The sequence below is a fragment of the Lissotriton vulgaris genome, chromosome 5 (genome assembly GCF_964263255.1).
Source record: "Lissotriton vulgaris chromosome 5, aLisVul1.2, whole genome shotgun sequence".
In the NCBI taxonomy this organism is placed as follows: domain Eukaryota; kingdom Metazoa; phylum Chordata; class Amphibia; order Caudata; family Salamandridae; genus Lissotriton; species Lissotriton vulgaris.
Window position 1 is genome coordinate 1,812,503,116 of NC_141693.1, and position 18,496 is coordinate 1,812,521,611.

The window sequence follows — 18,496 nt, forward strand, 5'->3', positions numbered from 1 at the left end:
GGTGCATTGGGATCAGTACGTTTAAGAATTGGAATGATGGGTGAATTACAGATATTGGAGTCGGTCTCTACGACCACTCCTTGGGCAATGAGCTCTTCAATGATTTTCAGTAAAGCCACTACAGCATCGGGTGGTAACTTGTATTGTCTGATTCGTGGTAGAACTACTCCTGTCTTGAGTGTAACACGGTATGGTGTGATATGCATACAACCTACATCAGTTGGGCCTGTTGCCCACAGGTGATCTGGTACATTTTTCAATCTGACATCGAATTCTCGCAAAACATAATGACCCTTGAAATCCCGCAGAAAGAGTCTAACTCCCTCCGGGGAACAGCATATTATAGCTCCTAGAGCCTTCAATGTTTTAATTCCTAACAGATTTTCTGGACATGATTTCGTAAGTAACAAGTCTGTAATACGTGATAATGGACCCACAGCCAGGGGAACTGGTTCTGATACTTCATTTATAATGGGCTGTCCTGAAAAACCAAGGGAAACATTCTGTGAGCCTGAGAGGGGTGCCCCTGGGACTTCGTCATGGCTGATTGTGGTGCGGCTTGCCCCTGTGTCAATTAAAAACTTTCTATCCTTTCCCAATACTTGACTGTGTACATAAGGACCTTCTTGATCTACAGGAATTTCAATAAGAGGCAAGCCCAATTCCCTCTCTAGGCTGTTTCATGTGTATCGCTGATAATCGGGGTAAGCAGACTGGGCATACTGGTACATTTGTTGGGAAACTTGCTGAGTCGCGGCAAGAGGCTGTGGCTGAGATACCGCTACTGTCTGTGCTGTATGGGATGAAGCATGCATAGGCTGTGTGTTCTGTGAGGTCTGTACATTCTGTGGGGTCTGTTGCTGAACCTGATCTTGTCTTGGTGGATGCGGTCTCTCTTTAGTTTTACCTGTTGCTATATTGTGTTTCAGAACTGGACATTCATGTACGTAGTGACCTGGCTGCTTGCAATAATTGCACGTCCCTTTAACAGGACCTGCGGAATGATTTGTCTGATTCGTACCTTTCCTATTTCCGTCGGTATGTACCGACTGGGCTACTAACATTTTCATTTTTGTGTCTTTCATACGTTTCTGTTCCTGATCTTGTTCTTCTCTAATTCTATTCTGATGGTATTGTAACATTTGTAACATCTGTGATGGCGTATTTGCTTGCCATGTACTCTCAACCTTGTATACACGGTTTTTAACTGCTAACAGGGAATTCTCGACTAGCTTTGATACAAAAAGATGCGGGTACGATTCGCTACTTGGTTTAAGACCACTATTAATAATGAAACATTTCTCGAATCTTGAATAAAAATCACTAGTATCTTCATCGGGTTTCTGTTTACATGCTGAGATTGCATCCCAGTCTTCTTTTCGAGTTGCTAGTAATCTTGGCAGAACCTGTACTATTAAACCTGGTAATGCTTTAGTTTTGTCCCCGAGGCCTACCCCTGGGACACGCTTGCTTTCTTCGTCTTCTATTTCTGCCCATGCAATCTTTTTGTCTCCCACCTCCCATTCCTTTTCCTTGAGTTTCTCGTATATGCCCGTAGGCAGCAGTACCTTTAACATTTTCATGATATCTTCATATGTGTAATCTCCCATCAGTAACATGTCTTTAAGCTCTCTGTGGAAACCTGCAGGGTCTTTATCATGGCTCGGTACTAGTTTCTTCATTTCTAACAGTTCTAACTTAGTCAGTGGCGTGTGTACATACACGCGTTTCAAGAGATGATCCGCACCCATAACTGGGTGTACTTCTCGTAAGGGGTTCTGACTTTCAATGCCACTCAGGCATTCCATACGATACATTTTTCTTTCTGGGGGTGGAGCGGGAGCGTATTCAGAGCTTGCAAAAGTGTCATATCTATGTCGTTGTTCTAGAATTATTTGTATTAACTTGGTACTTAGACCTCTCCATCTGTCCATGAGTAGTGCTTCTAGAGTTTCGTGTAAGGGTCCTGGATCGGAATGTTTATTTCTGTATTTCGTGAGGAGGTGCTGCATCATGTATACACCTGCTAATTTCTGCTCGTCTGGGGAGAGGTTCAGGAATGTCTGTGCTACGGTGTCATCATTATACATATCCGGATTTTCAGCCCATAATATGGCTGACCGGGCTAGTTCCTGTTCATCCATTGAATTCAGTATGTGGTACCCTACTCGGTCTCGGAGTCTTTTATCAGTCTCCTGGAACTGGTGTTCAGAAGAATTCGGGTTAGTTAAGGCAGAGAGAAAAACTTTCTTGCTTTCTGGACGGATACCTTTCCTAAGGTAAGTTCCCTTACCTACATACGCTATAGTATCTGTAGTCTTTTCTGATTCTTCGAGTTCTTCCTCCTCCTCGGAGGAGGCCCTTTCATTCTCTTTTTCGTGCATTTCTATCACTGCTTTTCTTATTTTCTTGTACATACTGGCTATGCAAGCCCCCTTATCATGTTTTCCTTCAGATATATTTTGACCCCACTTGTTTAGTGCATCTAACTCGCTCTGATCTGTCCCAGGCCTATCTCTTTCTCTTATTAGGCAATTTATGAAAAAACGTAGTATCTGTGCTTGAATGTCAACTTTCTGACGCTCCATGGCATCCTTAACACTGTCAGGGTCTTTACCAGTCTGAATGACCTGATATATTCTGTCTAGGCGCTCCTTCATCCCTGCAAATAACAGCAGGAAATCAGTAGCAGATCTTAACCGTAGTGAGGCCATCATCATTCTGTCGTTTTTGCCGGGTACTGGATCATATCTGCAAACTGAAAGTTTTTCTTTGAGTATGTCAAGACGTGGTGACTTGAACGTGAGAGGACTCTGCATATCCCTAAGGTTTACTCTGTGTGTCAATGGTGGGGTGTGAAAACCCCCTGTCGCACCTCCTGAAGCGGAAGCTTGGGCATTATCTCTCTGAGGAGTCTGTATCTGAACTTGAATTTGTCCTTTGGTAACGTCAGGTAGACGTGGTTTCGGTAGATCTATTTTAACTGCGGGAAGTGGTGGAGGTGGAGGAATCTGTTGTGGTACTGGCGGAATATGATCTTGGGGCGGGTTACCACCCCCATCCCTGTCGTTAGGCAGGGTGCGGACAGGCAGATTGGTGTAAGCGGGTGCTACATCTTCTAGGTAGGAATTCAGGAATATGTCTTTAGTGGTCCTGTGATTTACTTTAGTTGGCACTAATGGGGGCGGCAGATTTTTCGGTATTTCTGAAATGGCCTCAGGCGAACCCTCGGCCGCGAGATACATACCGTTTACGAGGTTATTTCGTGCACGGTCTACTTGCTCTGTTTTTACTCGGATCCCTTCAGTAACTAATTCGTTTTCTTGAGCTTTATCTGATACTCTAAGTCTGTCTTCTCTACGTAGTGCTTTTTCAGCACGCTTATGTGATTCCTTACGCCAAAACTCTATGGCGTCTTTCTGAGATTGTCTGGCTTTCTTTTTCCATAGTGCTTCCTCTACCTTCATGATGCACTCAGCATCCCATGTTCCAGTAACTGGCCATCTGTGTCTCTCGTCTAGATGTTTTGTGTAATCGGCCCATAAATCTAGATACAATATGGCATCTAAGCCATGCTTGTGGTACATGAAATTACCTGGAGTGTCCCTGGGGGGAATAGGGATTTCTTCCTCCAGTATCCCTTTCCTAGTTCCTATCTGCTTTAGCTTGTTGAAAAACGGCATCTTGTTTCTACTTAGTACTGAAAGCTCGATCTTACCTACTTAATACTGAATTCAGCTATTTATACAAGAACGCACAATAATGCACATTAAAAACAGTCACACTCACACCACGACATTAATCACATAAAAAAACATTTAAAACATATATCACTACCCCTTTATACGGATGTACTGCTAAACAGCACAGATACACTGTCTAAAAACAGTGCAGAAACTTGAAATAACGGATGTACTGCTAAACAGCACAGATACACTGTCTAAAAACAGTGCAGACCGGACTTGTGTACCCAAACCCGTCTTGATACGACCCAGCAATGGTACTCACCGGGAAGCACGGAAATCTGAAGGCCTCGGAAAACTCGACTGGACTGGACTCGGCTCAACTTCGGAAAACTTCGGAAAACTTCGGGAAACTGGTGGGCCTCTTGACACCTCGGACCTTGCTTCCTTCGGCTAGGCTCTGGTCGGGATCCTCCGCACTCCTCACCGCCTCGTCTGGGTACTGATCGCAGTCTTCGTCACCTCCGTGGGCCAGAGGGAGATGCAGGAAATCCTGCCGGTACGCGTAGTTTCCGTCAAGCTGATGGCAGGGTACAGAGCTTGCAATGCACCAACCGGCGCGTGAGGTGGGGGAGGGGTCCCTATTCGGGCGCCAAAATGTGGTAAATATTTAATTTACTATCATAATTTCTATGCAGGTAAGTACTTAATCAATAATAACTCAATCGGAAAGAAGGAGGCAGAGTCCGTGGTGTTAGAGTTCTTAGGGGTTTTATTCCTTAAAAAGGAATGGTCATGGCTTAGCTATCATGTTCCCGCAACCACACAGGGTTCAGGAAGGGATAGAAGAGTGCGCACACATTTTATTGACAGTACATAGCTTATATACTTAATTCATTGTCATAGAAAAACATGTGGTAGGCGTAACAGCTGAGAGAAGACAAGATAACAGTATCCACGTGTTAGCAATACGTAATCAGAAGGCGTGAACTAGGCGTGAACTAGAGGTGTGTGCTAGAAACGTCACCAAATAGGTGTCACAGAAGGGGTGGCACTAACAGAAATGTTGCAATGTCAGCAGAAATCGGAAACTTGGATGCGCGCGCAGCTGCATGACGTGTGATTGACGTGAGACTGGAGGGTGCAGGAAACTTGACATTTACACTGACGGAAAGAGACAGAAGTCTGGCATGTCAGATCAACTTGTACTTCTATCATATCTGATATCTGATGTTTGGGAACCATACTATCTGGAGGGAAAGGTCTCTGGGGCAGAAGCTAATCTATACTGACTGTGAGTGCGTGTATAAGCGCCTGAGTGTCTGCATGAGAAGCGTGGGGGCATGGGCCTTCCATGGGAGCATGGTAACAGAGGCTATGAATTACTTGCACGGAGACAGGTTGGCCCTTTGCTCTACAGATGAGGGAGATGTTTACTGAAGCTAGTAGGCAGGAATGTATTTTCGAGGAGCGGAACAGATAACTCGAAGGTTATAGTCAGTCTTGGCAGGCAGCAGGCTGAGCTGAGCACGGTGGGCCGCGCTGGAAGTAAGTCAGAGTTCACGGGTACAGAGGCAGCCTGGGCTGAGGTTTTCAGAGTCAGAAGCCAGAAAAATGGCTCGATGGCAGAAATTCAGGGCCTACTTTGCCAGAGCTGAAAAACGTGTAAGGTACACTACAAAAAGACGTTGGCATAGCATACTTAGGAACGGACTATTCAACCCATTCAGGGTGGGTCTGAAAGAGGACATGTTAACGTTGGACGCAAATGTATTTGCGTCTTCGTAGCTGGCACAGGAGGGAAGTTACATGCACTTTAAGCTGGTACATGGAGTCGGTGGGGTACACGCTAGGGAACACAATCTTGACCATAAAATTTATATTTCCTCACCGTGACCATGGAACTAGCTGGCAGGTAGTCCCATTGCAGTCCTTCCCCATTCCACCTAGCCCCAGAGGACCTTAGACATAATTCTGTGCCTTTGAGTTAATCCTGTCATACGGCCATGGCTGTCTCCCCACTGCCCAATAATGAGATGGATGGTGGGACTGCCACAGCCCCCCCACAGCAGCCAGGGAACCTCCATTCCCTGGCAGTGTTGCGGGAATGTAAAGGCATCCATAGGCGGAGGTCCCGCCATGCATATTGGGAGTTTCCTCTCTGCCAGGGTGGTTCACCTTCCATGGAAACCCTGGCGGAGAGCAAACAAAGGGGGCCCTACAGGGTCCCCTGGTACCTCTGCACCCTTTGGATGCACACAGGGGGGCACACCATGTGCCCCTCTGTGTGCATGCACACCTGTTACTGCATGGCATGGACTTTACAGTCCATGCTGTACAGGAACTGTTTTTGGCATCTGCGGTGCCCGTTTTTAGAGGCACCTCTTTTGGAACCCCCAAACAAAGCCAGACAGTAGGAAACTCCTAATCTGGCGGGAGGCCTCACCACGGGTTTGGTGGTGTGGTGGGCCCGGAGCTGCACTGCTGAATCCATAAACGGAGGCTTAACGCTGTAGACATTTGTTCCTCAGTTCCTCTATTCTTTAGGGTATTGATAAAAACATATCTGGCAGATCCCTCAGTGGTGCAGATTCTTATAGAGATGGTGTGCATATATTTGTGTCTAACTCACGTTTCCTTGTTTATTTCCCACAGGGTCTTTTTCCGCCGACACTATCCCCTGGCTACAATAAGCTTCTGCTGCCTGGATCCACAGAACAGACAGTGAGTGCTGTGCTGATGTTACTATGCTCAGATCAAGCCTTCTTTTAAAGGCAAAGTTCTCTTTGAGGTCTAGGACTCTCCATTTCATTTGTTTCCATTCCCATGGGGATGTCTGCGCTGTAATCCACTATTTTCCCAACAGATGGGAAAAAAAGGCACAATTTTGGGTCTGTAAAGGTTGTGTTTACTGTAACAAGGGCTGCGCATTAGTCAAGTGCATTATATCGCCTAGGAACGTAGGATATGCATTTTAAAGGCTTTCAGCAATGACACCAAGATCAAAATAAATACATTAAAATCTCCTTAGAACCTTGCACTTCAACCTTCAAAGTTGGACCTGAAGAATGATCAACCCTGATGTCTCCCACACTTTAGGGGGCTGTTGTTTTATCATTGGTGCCCATGCTTGAGTTTTTAACCTTTGCATCTCATTGAGGCCTTTGTTGGTTTAGAATGTGGCATGGAGCTGCATAATAAAGCTAAACAGCTTAGAGGCATAGTGTTTCACAAATGTAGCTAAAACTGTAAAAACTGTGTATTAGAAATTTTAGAAAGTATGTTTCAGAAATGGAACACTGGGATTACATAACAAACTCCCCACATCTTTTCTAATAAATGAGGCCTAGGACTGCCTAATGTCTATATCTCTTGGGTCTACGGTAGGGTTTTTGAGCAAAGAGCCTGTCTAAACACTAGTTATTAGGCCTCACTAGACTAATTGGCATGATCACAGCAGAGGGTCCAAAAGAGTGTCACTGTTAACAACAAGCATTACTGCGTGGATCAAAGGTCAATCACAGCAAATGAAACAACCTGCAATTGGCCCCCATTGCAGCGCATCTGAATGTAATTTTTGTGAGGGTAGCAGTTGAGGGGCTGCCAAGGAGCCAGTTGTAGTCCTAATATCTAAAACAAAAATAGCCACCAAAATATTGAGATTAATATATATAGCTAAATATACATTTTTCTGTACCTAAATGTAAGTGACAGAAGTGCATACTGCAAAAATATCTACAGTAAAATATATAGTAAGTTTAAAAATATATGCTGCAAAAATATTGACTACATTATAGTAATAGACTTAACAAAACTCACAAAAGTATATATATGTCAAATATTTTATATATATGTCAAATATTTTAAATGAAATTTCTATCAACGTAAAAAGTATATTTACATTAATAGCAAAAAAGTAATACTAATGTTTCAATTTTTTGTAACAAGTTTATTTGATTTAAAAATATAAATAATGTATTATTTTTAGAATAATGTATACTACATTAAAATTAACAAAAATACATGTAATCAAGTTATGTTCACCAATAATATGTTAATAAATACAATATTTAATAATAAATTCATAGATCTAAAAGCATATCCTCAAGATTACTTTAGCACTGTTTAACAACTAAAATTAGAAATACTAAATATCAAAGATTGTATTAGATTGTTTTATGAATACAATACACATTAAAAACAACTATTAAAGGCAAACGCAAAAAAAAAGTTAAAACATTTTCTAAAGTATAAATTAATAATTACAATACCACAACCATTAAAAAAGTATTTTATGGGATATGGAAGTTGTGAGAAGTTGGCCTGGTATATAATGCTCACTAGTTCTAGTGATCACTTTGTACCATGCCAAGCAACCCTTATGATGATCGGTTGTAAGTCAACCTTATAGACCAGTTATCCTAGTGGTAACGTGGACAAAGCAGTCTTAGGCTAAACTCTGAAAGGCATGTGAAGCCAGCTGTATTACCATACACAACCCCCTTGAATACCAAATGAAAGGACACCACACAGATATATATTGAAAATATATATATATTTATTAACTACAAATATCCCCTGAACTCTTTATGAGCACAGAAGCACAAGCGTTAAACAAAACACAGTTTAAAATACACAAAAGCTGCACAATATGGATGAGCCCTAGGGGCCACCTAAACCATATACTAAGAAAGTGGTATAAGAGATACCAATCTAAAAGGAAACAGGCCTAGGGCCTTGGGAATCGCTGGAGCTGATCGGGACTAGCAATGACTAAGTCGGAAAAGGCCCGCGGGACTCGGGTGCAGTGTTTAAAGTGCACACACTCACCAATGCAATGTCTATGGTGCGTAAAAGTTATAAGGTTAGTTAGTTCGGAACCTTCAGAGTGACCTACAAAGCTGAAACTTGAGACACAGGCCCTAGAGGTGTGTACCAGTGTAGGAACACCGGCGTTGCCGATTTACCTCACCCACAGGAAGCGGGTGCATAGGGTCGAAGTAGTGTCGGGTTTCGTCACACTGGTCGATGGTGCTTGGAGCTGAAGATGCTGCAGGCGGCTCGATGTGAAGAGTTCCGGTGGATCCAAGGGTGGATCTGAAGATGTGAAGACCTGAAAGCAGAGGGGACAATGTTCAAAGTCACTAGCCAGTGACTACCGTGGAACCAGATTGGAACCAGGCGATGTAGGGTGCAAACAGGCGTTGAGGTGTAGCTTCTCTCTGCAGCCACGTGGACACCGGGGGTCGAGGACGTCCAGGAGTCGGTCATGAGCTGTCCCACGCAGGCTTCTCGCTGTTGGCGGTGTCGGCAACTTGATTGAAGCAAACAGGCCTTGGCTAATGCAAGCCACGCAGGAGTCGAAAAAGGCTTGTTACTCGGACCAGCAAGGTCAGAGCGGGCGCTCCTTTTTACAGGAGCTAGGGCAAGTCTGGAGCAACCAGACCCGCAGTGTAGTTCGTCGGTTTCGTCACCAAGATGGCCGCTGACCACGTGGCTAGTGGCCGGAATGGCGCGTCGAGTGGCACAGTGCAAAAGGGCCCCACGCAGATTGTGGAGATGCTGAGGGGCTGATCTTCGTTGCAAGGGCTGCTCAGTGGGGGGGGGGGGGTTCTCAGTCCCCAAAGCACAACCTCGAGGATGCCTCTGATGCTGCGCAGTCAGCTTTTTGGGTGTCTTCCAAGAGGTCCGGTCCCACGTCTCTCGGTGCCTCCACGGGTCCCTTCTTTGCAGGGACTGTGGATCGGGCTGTGAGAAGTTTGGGAGTCTGGGTCTTGTCAGGCTCTGGGCTCCGGCTCCGGCGGGAGGCGGCGGCAAAGCAGACGTCGAGTTGCTGGTTGGTGCCTGTGTTCACAGGGTGGCCACTCCTAGGCCACAAGGGAGATGCTCTTCAGTCTTCTGTGCAGCAGAATGTTGAAGTCCAGTCGTCTTCTTCGTTTAAAGTTGATTCAGGATGATCTGAGGTGCTCTGGCACTGCTCCCACTCTTATTCCCAATCTGAGGGGTGGATCACCTGCTAGGTCCCTCCTCTGGGTGGGACCAGGAAGGGGGGCGGTTACACCCCCTTTCCTTTGTCCAGCTCCTCGCCAGCCCTGGGTCTGGAAAGTCCCAGGACCGGTTTGGACTGGCTTATGCACGGGGACACCTTGTGTGCCCCGGGCATGTCTCAATCTACTCAGCCCTGTCCTACCCAATACACAAAATCCTGTCTGGGGTGGTGCTCGCACCTCCCAAGGCAGGAAACCCTTTGTCCAAGCCTCCCTCGCTGGAAGGACTCCCAGCAGCAGGAGGTCAGACTTGTGTCTGTGGTGGCAGCATCCATTTTGTGATGCTGAGGCTCTGGTTAACTTTAACCGGGGTTAAGGCTACACACATGTCGGGTCCCTCTAGAAGGGTGGAATGCTATCCCCGTTGACAGAACTGTCGAGGGGATAGTATTCCAAATCGTATGACACCTTACTCGACATGTTTTGATAAAGCCAAACCAAAGTTAGCATATAACCGCGAGGATTATAATGCACTTAAGAGTATATGGTATGGCAATATCCCGGAACAGCTAAGGGAGTGGTTCCCGACAGCTGCAGACAGGCTCAGCTCATGCTAGAGCACCATCTCACATATTTCCAAGCACTCTGCCTCCAGGATTGAGGAGGCCTTCCATAGGAGTGGCTGATAGGAACATATGTGTCCAGTTAAGGTTAGATATAGGGATACTATATCTAAGTAAGAGGTGATTACACCAACTTACCCCAGCTGAGTGATCATCCAGTTGTGTCAAATATGGAGGCCAGGCCAGGGGTGGCACAATACATGCTGCAGCCCCTGGTAGGCCTTGGCTACACCTATGCCCTGGGTACCTATGGTACACTGTTACAGGGGCCTACAAGGTGAACCAGTTCCAATTGTGTATGCACCTAAGGTACATGGAGTCCATTTTAAGGAGAGAGCAATTAGCCTGGGGCCCTGAATAGCAGGATCCCAGGCCAACTATGTCAAAAACCAGCTAAAACACCAGGCAAAAAGTTTGGGGGTAACCATAGTCAGATATCCACCTTCCTACAGAAGTGATATTTGCTACATATCAACAAAATGAGGAACTTATACATTTTCAGAGGTACAAAATTACTATTCTAGTTCCAATCCCACATCATAGTTAAAAGTGTTTTTATTTGTGGGAGTCATAACGACCAATTTCAGTTACACGAAAATTGGGAAAAGTGAATATATATTTGAGGGTTGAGGAGGGGGGTTACTATTCTAACTCCAGTCCCACAAATATTGGTGAAACTGCATATATTTCTGGGCATGGGTAATATTAGTTATTCTAATTTTGGTCCCATAAGCATTGGGAAAAGTGCCTATATTGAGGGAGTCAGATTTACTATTCTCACTCCAGTCTTACACACATGAAGGAAAGTACATATGTTTGGGGTGGGCCAGATTAAATATTCTAATTCTAGTTGCGCAAACATTGGAGAGAGTGTATTTAATTGTGGATGGGGGAAGAGCATATATATGGTGAGGTGAGATTTACTTTGCTAACTCTAATCCCATAAACGTACGAATAATGTTTGAGGAATGGAGGTGGCGGTGGTAGGTAGATTTTTTATTCTAACTCTCATTACAGAAAGATTCAGGAAAGTCCATACATTTGAGGGTAGGGAAGATTTAATATTTTAACCCCATACCCACAAAAAATTGGGAAATGTATTGTTCAAACTCCAGTCCAACAAACATTGGGGAAAGTACAATGTTTTTGTGAGTAATATTTGTGCTTGTTTGAGGGTTCATATTTACTATTGTAAATCCAGTCCCACAAACACTGGGGAAAATGCATACCTTTTCCTAGGCGGGCAGGGGGAAAGGAATTTGGGGCAGATTTACTTTTCTAACTCCAACTGTATATAAAACTTGGGTATGGGTAATTAATTGGATGGGTCAGATTGACTAACAAATACAATTAAACTACTCTGAACCCCAATATAATAGTTTAATTTTATTGATAAAAATGCACATGTGTTTAAATAGTTAATGCGATTTCTTTTATTTAACATTTAGAAAGCCAATATTCCTTTTAATAAACCACTATTCTCCTGAATAATTGTGCAACTAATAAAAAATAAATTGCAAATTAACAAAACCCAATAATGAAAAAATATTTCAAATAAGAATATATTTGTAAATATTAATAGTAATCACTACATATTTTAAGTGAATGAAACACTACCCACCCAAATAACCAAAAACTCTCAAACCAAAAATATATGCAAAAAATTATTAAACATGAATGAAACACTACCCTCCCAAACCACCAAGAAACTCCAAAACCTGAATAAATATGTACAAATCCCGAAACATACACATAAAATATTAACAACTAAAGCAATTACCATCCATTTAAAAAATCGTTGAATATTATTTAATACAGCTATTTAATGAAACACCGCCCATCTATTACCACAATAAATGCCAGAACCTGAAAAAATAACATATATAACTGATACATACCATTTAATATTATAATAGAACAATAATTTAAGTTATATATCCCAATAAGTTGTAACAAAAATATAAACAAAATACAATACATATAAATAAAATTAGAATAACTACCAAAATATATAAAGCAATATTTGAAACATCGATATTATTGTTGACAAATGAAAAGCAATATACTTAACCTCAATATTTTTGCCCTCGAGATTTTAGTAGTCATGGTATTTTTACCAAAATATTAATGTGAAATGATATTTTGGAGATGATATTCCGAAGCCATAGCAAGGAACCTGGTTATCTGGGACACTCTCCATATTCCAACAAACGCGTAAAAGTGTATTGTGCTATTAGGCGGAACATCAGGATTGCTCTGTTCACTCTTGATCTTAGTAACACAGCTTTCTTTAATTTATGTCTTGTCACTCGTGCAGCTGCAAATCTTAAAGTGGGTTCAAATGAAGACGTCTCATTTACCCCAATACAAATCAGCCAATGGAGTACACATGTTAAGTAACATTGACATCAGTCTATTTATTCAATATTAAAATTAAAACGGATGTGAAGGTAATAATGATCAAGGCCCTTCTGGTGCATCAACATGAAAAATCACATATTTAGCAGGACAAAGAACAAGAAAAAAACTCTATAAAAGTACACAAATGTAAATGGTATGTATGGCTGTCCCTGAGGGTGAATACCAGATTCTTAGTCTGGTTATTCACTGCATTAGTGATTTGAAATTACAGATAGCTTAAAAGGAATACTCTGAAAGTTTTTCATTTCAGGGTTCTGGGTGACATCCTAGACAAATCGAGGTTTTCTCTTTTTATCTATCTGATTTCACTCCAAACCCCTTGGTGAAAAACATCCCCATTATTCACTAGCCCATCTATAATTGTATATGAAGTCACTACTTCAGTGTGTCATGTTAAAATGTTCTCAAAATTCAATTCAACATGTTTGGGATTGGCATTCTTCAGTAATAAATCCTTCAGAATTACACAAGGATTATTTCAGAAGGAGGACTCCACTCTGCCATTTACTGTTTTATCTTTGTTATTGTTAAACTTACATTATTACTTAAACATAAATGTTATTTTGAGCATTGATTTGCACTGGAAATGTACTTCTTCCTTCAATGAGGCCCTAGTTTAAGTTTCCATCCACCATTGCGAGATGCTTCCTAATACAATGCATGTCCCTAAAAATATTTTTTTGTCTCTTTTTCAGATGGCAAAAGCAGTGCCGATCTTCCAGGTAAGCTACCAGAGCTGCAGCACCATGCACACATATCCCCTCATTATAAAATGATTGCAAACTTTCCAATAAAAGGCCCAATTTACAAAAATAAGTTTGCATGTGTAGATGCATGTGCACCAGGTTTAAATCCTCACTTTTTTGCTATTCATGATTTGTGGGCGGAGATTTACACCTAGAAGAGGACTAAGGGGCCGATTCCTATGTCGGACGGACCTGAGTCCGTCCAACACAGGTCAGGAATAGTAACCGACCGACATACTGTCGTTGGTTACGGCCCTGCAAGTACGATTCGACCGAACTCTGTTCGGTCGCACTCCTATGTTTCAAAATGGGACTATGTATTCAGAGCGGATTGCATGCCCATATTGTGAAATGGAGGGGTGCAGTTCATCCATGCACCCTGTGGACGGCACCCCAAGGTGCCCGCTTCTGAGTGCAGGGATCAACAGAGGGGCACCATTGGGCCCCCAGGCCAATGGCAGCCTCGCAGCCATGGGGACCCTACTGGGGGCCCCAAAGACAGTTTCCAACTGCCTTTTCGTGCCGGAAACACCAGCACAAAAAGGCAATGGAAACCTGCCATCGTACTCCCTCGGTCGTAAAGAGGTGACTGCGGGATTCCCGGACGGCGGACGGGCTCTCCGAGCCCGTCGTAAGCCATCCGGAAATCCGAGTCACAATGTGTCAGTCGGAAAGGAATCTGGCCTGCACGTTCCGATGTGGGCAGAAGGGCTCCGACCGTCGTTCGGAGTCCTTCCGTCCGAAATCGGGCCCTTAGTTGAAAGGGTGGAGAGTTTTATAACTGAATTTACCATAGTAGATATGCAATTGGTAACTTTCCACCTGTTTTTGGATATCTCTATCTACCTTTAGGAAAATATAGGTAAAAATTGGAAAATGTATTAAAGTTGTTTCTCTTACAATAAATAACATTAATTTAATGTAAAAATGTAAATTAATTTTAAACACATATTAAGTAAAGATTATTAATGAAAACATACAATACACTGCCTGCTAAAGTGAACTTAGTTAAATTGTAGATTAGTTTAAATATATTATTTTTTTAGATATTATTTATTGAACCACACTTTTATAGCAACACTCACCCTAACTAATTTTTAAATTTTGAGTTAATTTGCTACACACTTGAATGTGTTTAATTCATTGGAAAAAATAATTGTAATAAAGTTCAGACTTTGTATACTAAGTTAAGCATTTAATTTATTTTTTATAAAGTACATTGTTAAATTCAAACTTATCAAAGTTATGAAATGTGTGAAGAGATTTTACTGTACACAATGCCAGCCGTTGCTTAGTGTTAATATATTTATGGTAAAGTGCAAGAATAATGTTTCTTTATCGCAAAATTTAGTGAGTATACTTTTTAAATACTAGTACATAATTGAATGGTTAATTAGAAGATAAAGGCAGCCTTACTCGAAACCGCAAGTACATTAACATCTATTTTGGCTGGGCTGATGATACGTTAATCGAAAAGAGCAGCTAGTGTGCAATGAAAGAGGGTTGACATATCCAAGAATAAGTATTCACAGAAGGGGCTGGGCAAGCAGGCAGGAAGATGGGTATCAAGGCACTCAGAAGAGAGGTTCAAGAAAAAATTAAGCAGCAAGAGGCATTAAGAGAGATCGAGGATCAGTAGGTTAGAGAGGGTGTCGAGAGGAGATCTGATGGTGGCGGTGGTCAGATATGGTTAAGCACAAGAGGAATGTAGGTCAGCATTCAACATTGTGGTAAGTCTCTTCACTAAGGCTCTAGTACCCAAGGTTCATGATACTCTTAGAAAGTTGATAGCCATTCCAAAGAGACACTGTGCAGGCTACCGTTTGCATAACATGTAATTCAATATTCAGTAAGTATTGTTTTCCCACATATAGTTTTGCTTTTGTGGAGAACATGGTCCAGGCTCAGACATTTGACTCTTTTTATTTGACTTTTTAGGATCTTCGGATTTGTGGCGAAGAGCCAGACCGATTCCAAGGAGAATACCTGCCATCTCTTTGCTGAGTACGACATCGTGCAGCCAGTTTCTCCAATAATTGGGCTGCTGGGCAGCCTGCTACAAAGCCCATGAGCAAGCAAGACATGGTGCATTGACCAGCTGCTCTAACTCTGCTGAAAAGACAGTGCTGAACATTGAGCTGCCGGCAGCTCAGTATCCAAGGATGCGAGGACGCTTGAAAGGGGCAGGCCCTCTTTCATACCTGGGCGCAGCTCCATGCGTGATAGAAACCTGCCTGACTGAGATGTAGGATGCCTCAGACAGGGACCGCCAAAGCACGCCCTGCACCCTCAGTGAGACTCATTGACTGATCATGGAGGACCCTGAGGTGCCCACGGACAGCGCCTGGATACCTTCATGGGTGATAAGCTGCGCTATATAAATCTACAAACTTTAACTTTAAGGACCGTTCCAAGTGGGACTTCAAGACTCTCCAGAGCCACAATGCACCCACTGCAAGGTCATGATTTTGTCACTAGAGGTTTTTTCAATTAACCAATGATGGTAACTTCCTGCTGGTGTTTCAGAGTGACCAACAAACACGAAACAGTGTACACTAAAATTCATTATACGTACATGTTCCTCTGCCATATTCTTTGTGGAAGTTGTTAAAACTTGACTGGGTTTTGCTCTCCACTCACATCACTTCCAAGTCTTTGTAGTCCTTTGCACCAGGAACCACAAATCACTTCTTGTGGGCAATAGGATGGTCTCCGTGTTACATTCCTCCAAAAGGTGCAATTGTCACAACTCCTTGCTTCCTGAAATGCACTTTAAATAAACAAGGGCCCAGAAGAGAGGGTTTCATTAAAAGAGGTCTACATGTGTGCAGTGGGAAGAGTCTGCTACTTGGTAAGAATTATGCACTGGTTAGTCTCCTGTCTTGAATACTACAAAATAAATTAAATTAGTTAACGTGGGGAGTCGTTGGCGAGATATGCTGAAAGGGGAGGAAAGCTACAAACACAGTATTTCTGTCAGACACTGTCCCCCTGCTTTGCTGAAGGATTTTCGAAGCACAAGCAAACATAGGGGCATATTACCAACGTTAAACGATATTTCTCGCTAACGATGCTTGGCAACAAATTTTTTAACGCTAAACATCGCCAGAAATTATCGCAGAGATAACTTGCTATTAGCAAGGTTTATCTCAGAAGTGATAAAAAACCCTCACGCTAACTGGCAATTGAGAGATTATCGCTGGAAAACCAACGATAATCTCTCAAAGTTTGGCGTTAGCTTGATGATAGGGGCTCACAAATTTAGCCATGATATCCACCTTCCATAGGATATCATGGCTAAGTCAGGAAAATATCAGGTGTAAAAAAAGCAGTGCTAACCGCGGTTAGCGCTGCTTTTTTTATCACTAACAGGGTTAGCAAAATCCTTGATAATAGGAGAAATGTCGCTTAACAACATTTCTCCTATTATTTTTCTCTGGAATGCCCCCTTTACATCTCATTAGAGATGCAAGGGGAAGCGTAGAGAAAAAAGGTGCTAACATGCAAATTTGCGTGTTAGCACCCTGTTGCTGATAGGGAGATAATTTTATCACCGCTTTCTTGGCTTTTAAAGCCAAAAACGCGGAGATAACTCCCTTGATAATATGCCCCATTGTATTTTGCTTATTTGATACTACCACTCCTCTAACAACGAGGTCATTTTTAGGCCATTTGTTGTAATGCAGTTTTGCCTTCATGTGGAGGCACTGTAAGGCAGCTGTCTAAAGTGCCTTTATCTAGCACTCGCCTGCCGACTCTAAAGACTCTTCACCCTTGCATCCTTGACCCTCTACCCTGAATAGTCTTTTACCACAGGATAGCAGCACTTTCCGAATCAGACTGGATATTTATCTGTGACTCTCACAGGTGCAGTGTTTCCCTTGTACTCTACGGGGCTTAGTTACAAGCCACTCGCGCCACCAGTGTGTCACTTTTTCCCATATTAAAAGTGACGCTCTGGCAGGAGAAGAGGCTTGCAAATACGCCCTATGTTCTCCGAGATCGATACGCATTTCAGGCGTAAATTAAGGTATATTCTCTTATGTCATCTATTGGAAGCTGGGCAAGCATCTGAAGACAGATAAGAAGGGTCTCAAATGCAGCTGAAGGATCAGCTCTTTCTGGGCTGTGCTTTGTTTACAAAAACAACAACAGCAGTTTTGCAGTTGAAAGATGTTAACAGTCAGTCTCTCCACAGTGAGGCCTTGCCAGTCCTTCCCTGTTCTAAGTCTCTGGATTTCCTTCATTATTCGCCCTCCATTATCACTGATGTAAACCTCCCCTGCTTCCCACAGTTGTTCAGTTTGAAGTTATTGTATTGAAAACAAGAGCACTTAAAAGGCACATGGTCTGTGTTTCCTATACACTAAGCTTTTTGTACTGCGATAATGGTCATTGTTTTAGTGATAACTTTGTCTACGTTATTTGAATTTTAAAATGTTTTATTATTGTATACTTTCTTGTTGAGAAATTGATGTTTTCTAGCTACAGCAGATTGTACAGAAAATAATGTCCTACTCTATGGCATGATGTATTGGGCGTAGCCCAAACACTCTCACAGTTTCCTTACTGCAATTTTGTGCATGTTAGATGTATTTTATTCAATTTGATGTTGTCTTTAGTCCTCTTTTTTTGCAGGTCTTTCAAGATATCCATTTTACAATTAAGTATCAGTGTTCTCATCTATTATTTCTAAACATTATCACTTTCTTTTTTGATTTAGTGATTCTAGGTAGCACATTTTTAGGCCAACATACTGCATTGGTCATTTGTCATAACTCAGCAGATTTTATGTATGTTATTTTCATAAATAAAGCTTTAAAAAAACACACATTTTGATTTCATAATATTTAGTATCTGAAACTCTGTGATTTGTGCTGAGTGCTGTCTACTATTTTATTCTTATAGTAAAAAGTAAAAACCACTTGAGGGATACTGCTCGAGACAGCAGGAACCAGGATTGTGTGTCCCTTGAAGAAGGAAGGCTGCGGAGGGGCTTGAAGGCAGAGACTGTGTCAGCAGCGGACCAGCGAACT

General features: G+C 42.5%; 1 protein-coding gene across 1 annotated transcript in view; it reads left to right on the forward strand.

The window, feature by feature from the left end:
* TNS4 (tensin 4) overlaps window positions 1-18,291 on the forward strand; it is a 101,303-nt gene extending 83,012 nt beyond the window's left edge. Inside the window, exons 11-13 of the mRNA XM_086924225.1 lie at window positions 6,339-6,407; window positions 13,410-13,436; window positions 15,399-18,291. Of these exons, the coding sequence (XP_086780351.1) occupies window positions 6,339-6,407; window positions 13,410-13,436; window positions 15,399-15,531 (229 nt within the window). The 3' untranslated portion in view covers window positions 15,532-18,291. The remainder of the gene's footprint in view (window positions 1-6,338; window positions 6,408-13,409; window positions 13,437-15,398) is intronic.
* Window positions 18,292-18,496: the final 205 nt, after the last annotated feature.